Source organism: Peromyscus maniculatus, chromosome 1 (genome assembly GCF_049852395.1).
Source record: "Peromyscus maniculatus bairdii isolate BWxNUB_F1_BW_parent chromosome 1, HU_Pman_BW_mat_3.1, whole genome shotgun sequence".
Lineage (NCBI taxonomy): Eukaryota > Metazoa > Chordata > Mammalia > Rodentia > Cricetidae > Peromyscus > Peromyscus maniculatus.
Window position 1 is genome coordinate 117037324 of NC_134852.1, and position 6494 is coordinate 117043817.

The 6494-nt window shown below is 38.1% G+C and overlaps 1 protein-coding gene across 1 annotated transcript; it reads right to left on the reverse strand.

The window, feature by feature from the left end:
• Positions 1–5300: 5300 nt before the first annotated feature.
• On the reverse strand, positions 5301–6233 carry LOC102918729 (olfactory receptor 2D3-like). Its single transcript, XM_006991759.3, has one exon. It carries the CDS (start codon positions 6231–6233, stop codon positions 5301–5303), a length of 933 nt encoding a protein of 310 aa, XP_006991821.1.
• Between the last annotated feature and the right edge of the window lie 261 nt (positions 6234–6494).

Here is a 6494-nt window from a genome sequence, read left to right on the forward strand (position 1 = left end):
TATATTCCTTAAACTAATGATACCAGAAAATTTAAGACCCTTGTCTATGTTTATACTCAAAACACTCTGCTTATGGGATCTGGAGAGATGGTTTGGTGGTTAAAGACACTTGCTGTTCTTCTAGAGGACCCAGATTTGATTCCTAGAACCCACTTGGTAGCTTACAACTGCCTGTAACTCTAGTTCCAGGGTATCTGATGCTCTCTTTTGGTCTCTGAGGGCACTAGGAACACTCATGGTACACAGACATACATGTAGACAAAACATGCACACACATAAAATAAAAAGAAATAATTTTTTAAAGCTAAAGAAACCACTCTAGTTTTCTAATTAAAAAATACATCATAGAAAAATGGAAACACATATATATGCATGTGTGCATGTGTATACTTGCTTACCATATAGCATATTCTGTTGTATTATTTTCATAAAAGGAAGTCTACTACTCCAAAATAATAACAAGAATTGATTGACAATCTCAGGCTACAAAGCCTCGGTACAAATGCAGAGACAGTGGCATGAGGAGATACCTTCAGGATGAGAGGAAAGCTGTTTACCCTCAAGATCTGAACATGGTTTGCTCTGATAACATAAGCATTTCAGAAGAGGTTGCCTCAGTAACTGTGGCTTCCTATGTACTATGTGTTCACCTGGCTGATGCTACACAGTAACTGACAGTCTAAGATCTAATTGGAGCTTGGCAATGTCATTTAAACATTGCCATCAGTCTCTGATTTTCTTAGCCTACTGACTGCTCTAATTTTTGATTCATGGTCAGTCACACAGTTTTTATAAACAATGTGATTCACAGACATGTCTTCATTCCAGCTTTGTGATGTGATTACTATAAGAGTTTTTTAAAATATGCCTAGTTACAGACAAGTAGTGAGCAGTTTGTGAAAGGTGCTAGCCCTGGTGTCACATTGGTTAGCACCATGCCATACATTTGGTTTTGAACACACAAGCAGACATGTAAGATGAACTTGAGGAAGTGTTATGCCCCAGTTCTGACATCCCATATTTTTTTTCCAATATCACCTTGAACTGAGAACCCAGCCAACTTCTCAGTCGTTAAAAAAAAGTAACGAGCACATCATTCCCAGTCTTTAGAAAGCTGAACACGTGGCTTTCTCTTTTATATCCTTGTGCCTGGGTGTGACTGCACTTTGAAATAGAGCTCGCAAAGCACTACCGTTTAACCCACATTGTGTTACATATCATATATTTCAGATAATCTGACCACTGTGGGACAATCATTACCATTTTTTTTAAATTTCTAAATGTAGCATGTGACAAAACTTGACGGTTGGGAAGGTGAGGATTGGCATACTGTTCTTCACTAGAATTTGGGGTAGAAATGTTGTTACACATTGAATTCAATGCAAGTTTGTTTGTCTGCAAGGAAATTTATAAGTTTATATTGCATAATTCTCTTCCCCATGTTCCTTATCTAAAGTTTTTTATAGAGTTATTCTTATCTCAACGCTGTTTCATGGTTTTGGCTTTCCCTAGCAGTGATAATCATTATAAAAACCAACTGTCACCATCTGTCACTCCCCACATGCAGGGACCTCATGTGAGAGCAATGACCAGAGAATTTGGATGTGAACCAGTGTGTCTCCAGAATATATGTGTATCTTGACTTTTTACCCATCCTAGTATTTACCATTAACATTTCTTTTTACATCCCTAGTGATGCCCTTGATAGAAAAGAGGGCAGAAACCTGAGTGCTGAAAGTGTTGCTGTCACTAGGGAGCAATCAAAGACATGAGTCAGAATACTTAAATCAAGAAAGAGCTAATAAAAAACTAAACCTATAAGAACATTTTTAAATACCTGCTTAGATGGTTTGTAAAGGGTGCTATGTAGAGTGATTGCATAGTACTTCTTGATTCTGAACGAAGGGGAGGTAACAATTCAGATGTTTAGGCAAAAGTTATCTAATAGCTCCTACGAATATGCTTCAAATTTCTAAAAAGTCGATAAAATCGTTGCTTATTAAATGTTGAAAAGTAAGATGTTAGGTAAGCATTCAAATGCTTTCAGAAGGTTCTATTGTTTACTTGAACTACAACAAGAAAATGAGGCTTTTTTTTGTTTGAGAACTTCATATATACTTATAACACATTCTGTAAAATCCACTCATTCCCTCCTCTCTGATTCCTTCCATACTCTCCCACAACTTTTTCCTTCAAACTTCATGTGCTCTCTTTTCTTTAAAATAAATTTTTTTTAAAAAAAGCAATAATGAACAATAATGAGTCTGCTTTGTGTTGCCTTTTTTGCATGGGTGTAGGAGCATCTACTAGGCATGGGCAGCCTTTCAGAGACCACATCTCTAAAGAAGATTTATTCTTCTGCCCCCAGGAGCCATCAATTGCCAATAGTTTCTAAGCAAAGAATGGAGTCTTGAAATCCCTGTCCCCATCCATGACAGGATTTTGACTGGCTTGATCTTGTGCATACAGTCCCAGCCAATGTAGATTCATGTGTACAATTGTGATGTCTAGCAAACACTGTTTCCCTACAGATATCCACCACCCCTACCTCTTACAGTCTTTCTGCCCCTCTTCTACAATGGTCCCTGAGCATTGTGGAATGGCATATGACTAAATGTTCCATTTGTAGTAAACACTCCATAGTCAGATAAGTTCATTTGAAACATTTTCCCATATATTGCATTTAATAATTTCAGTTATAAATTGTTATAAGACCCACTCATCCTAAATTCACTCATAATGCTTTAGAAATATCAGTACAAAATACATTTTAATTCTTGTGCTTTAGATATATTGTTGTTACATTTTAATAGATTTACATTTTTCAAGTTCTTAACTGTGGGGAGCCAGACCGATCCAAGACTTTCTCGGAGACCATGATGGAAGGACAAAGAGAACTTTAGTTCTATGTCCTTGTCCAGGGGAAGAGTTGGCAAGGCCAGTCTGAGGCTGGCACCAGTGCCTCAGAGGAGTCAAGGTTGTGGCTCTTGGAGACCCAACTCTTCCCCCGGGCTGCTGTTGTCATCACTGCTAAGGCAGCTGTGTCTGAGGTACTCTGTGTTCTCTTTGTCAACATTGTCTGATTTAGCTTTCTGTTGACCTTGGACGTTTTTCACCTTGGGCATTTTTACCTATACAAGTACAACATTGTATACAAGATGCTGTACTTCTTTTTTTGTCCTTCTGTTTTTTCTTCTTTTATTAAAAATAGAACCTTTTCTCATATGTTATATTCTGATTACAGTTTCCCTTCCCTCTACTCCTCCCAGTTCCTCCCCACTTACCCTCCTATCCAGATCCACTCCTTTTTGCCTCTCCTTAGGAAAAAAAAGACTGCTGAGAGATAACAACAAAACATAACAAAATAAAATATAAAATAAAACAAAACTATCATATCAAAGTTGAACAAGGCAAACCAACAGAAGGAAAAGGAGCCCAAGAGAAGGCACAAGAATCAGAGACCCAATTGTTCACACACTCAGTAGTTCCATAAAAATATTAGGCTGAACTATAGCAGGTACACAGAGTACACGAATGGAGGCCCTGTGCTTGCTGCTTCAGTCTCTGTGAGTTCTTACAAGCCTTGCTCAGTTGATTCAGAGGACCTTGTTCTCCTGGTGACCTCCATCCCCTCTGCCTCATACATTCATTCCACCTCTTCTTTCTCTGGGTTCCCTGAACTCTGAGTGGAGGCATTCGATGGCAACATCCCATTTAGGGTTGTGTGTTCCATGGTCTCTTTTTCTCCATGCTCTAGGAGGAAGCTTCTCTGATGATGGCTTGGCTGAACAAAACACTTATCTGTTAGTATAGCAGAATATCATTGGGAATCATTTTATCATTACTTTTTTAAGACCAGTAGTATTTGGTTTTACCCTAGATCTCTGGGATATCTAGTTTCTGGATCTTGGTCACCAAAGCAGTATCAGGTATGGGTTCCAGCTCATGGAGTGTGCCTTAACTCAAATCAGATATTAGTTGATTACCCCCTCCCCAAGCTTTGTGCCACTTTACCCTAACATATTTTGCATTCAGGATGATCCTGTAGTTCTTAATAAACTTGCTTGGCATAAGTCACCTTATGCAAGACCTCCTGGTTTCCCAGCTATTGCTTGTGTTTTTGTCTCTTGTCTTCTCTATTTTCCATCCCTATCCTCTCACTTAACATCTTTATTCCCACTGGTTTGGGTCACTTAACTTCAACTTTAATGAAATATACAGATGGATATTTTCTAATATCTGGTGAAAGAACTCTAACTTTCCTCAAAAGTCTTATATCTTCCTTCAGATTCACAGTTGACAATGTATGAAAATGTTGCACATCTCATGTACATAAATCAGTTATCACACACATTTATTGTCCATGCAGAATCACTCTATACATAATGCACACACGTCATCTAGGATATCAACACTTTGAATAAAGTGCTTTGAACATAAATGACATTCTGTGAACACTGTATCTGGAATATCCAAAAATCAATATGGCAAAGCTGAATTTCATCAGCCCCCTTTTGGTTTTCCCCCTCCCACCTCATTCTTTGCCCATAATCACTTTGTTTTTAAGAGGATATAACAAAATGAGAGACAAACAAAGTGCTTTTGTACACATCCCACTTTGTGAAAACAAATGTGGAGGGGGTGGTCCTAAAATGAGTGGCAATGTTATTTCATGAGAATAATCCCTACAAAGGGTCTCCATGGTAGAAATGTGGACAAGATGTAGGTAAGACAGATATATATACACCAGAGAAAAGAAGCACAGAAGGTAGAATGCTTTTGCACCATCAAAGTCATTCCAGGATAAATGGAAGACTATAGAAGGAAATGTGAATATCATTCTGCATTGGGCTCCTGAGTACTTTGATTATGAACTTAACACCATCAACACCCAGTTATGGAAGTAGTTTGGCTATCTGTGGATTTAAACTATATTATCTAAAGATGGTAATGGATAATGGTAGAATAATATGAGTTTGGCAAGTAGCTGTGGGGTTTAGAGGAAAAAGAAATATCCCTGGGTGAAAAGAGGTTGGTTCATGAAAGCTGCAGTTTATAGAATTTTCTCATTATTTTAAATGTACTTTATTTTATTTGTTTAATGTTAGTGGGCAAATTGTCACAAATTAAGTGAGCTTCACCTTTGAATAATAATCTTGGGCAAGGCTGCAGAAACAAACATTCCTTGGTAAACATGAGTGAACTTTACTCTCAGATTAGAGATAGTTCACAATGAAAGATGTTTAAACTGTTGATGAACTTCAGAATGACCTATAACCCTGAATATCTCGTATATTCTTTTATCTTAACTCTCTTTTAAGTACTTTTCTTAATGCCTCCTTCACATCCTTGTTCCTTAGGCTATAAATGAATGGGTTCATCATGGATGTTACAACTGAATAGAAGACTGAGATTACCTTATCCCCTTCATTCATTTTCTTTGAGTTTGGCTGCATGTAGGTAAATATTGTTGAGCCATAGAAGAAGATAACAACAATGAAATGGGAACTACAGGTGGAGAAGACCTTGAGCCTCCCCTCACCTGATTGCATTTGAACCACAGTGTAGATAATATTCCAGTAGGAGAAAAGGATGAGAGAAACAGGACCTAGGAGAATTACTACACCCATGGCAAAAATGACCATCTCCGCTGTGTAGGTTTCTTCTGAAGCAAGCTTCAAGAGGGCAGGAGGCTCACAAAAGTAATGATTGATGAGATTTGGTCCCTGGTATGACAAGCATAAAGTAAATGTGGTATCTACTACAGACACAAATATTCCACTAGCCCAGGATCCTACAACTAGCAGAACACAAACCCTATGTGTCATGATGGTGGAGTAGTGCAAGGGCTTGCAGACAGCTATGTAGCGGTCATAAGACATGACTGCTAGAAGAGAGCTTTCTGTACACCCCATTATGAGGAAAAAAAACATCTGCATTGAGCACCCAGCAAATGAAATGGTCTTTCTTACAACTAGAAAATGGACTAGCATCTTAGGAACGATAGTTGTAGAGAAACAGAGATCATTCAATGACAGGTTTTTGAGAAAGAAGTACATTGGTGTATGAAGTCGAGAGTCAACATGAATGAGGAGTATGATGAGCAGATTTCCAAACACAGTGAGCAAGTAGATGATGAGAAATACCACGAACAGCAAGATCTGAGTCTGATGATCTGAAGAAAGGCCCAGCAAGATGAACTCAGTCAGATAAGTGTAGTTTTCTTTTCCCATGGATGTGTACTCTTACAAATTAGCATACATTGAGTAATCAAATGTTGACTATGATGGTCAAATCCAGAAAGCAAAAATGTCATGGGAAGAAAAAATTTGAGGTTAAAAAAAATTTAAGTAAACATTTAAGATGCTGGATTTTCTACTCATTGCATCCTTATACTGCTCATAAAGCCAGCTGAGTGATAGGTACATTGAAACCAGAACTATCCATGCCTTCCTGGCACTCCTTAATGACAGAGTGCTATCATCAATGCGGCC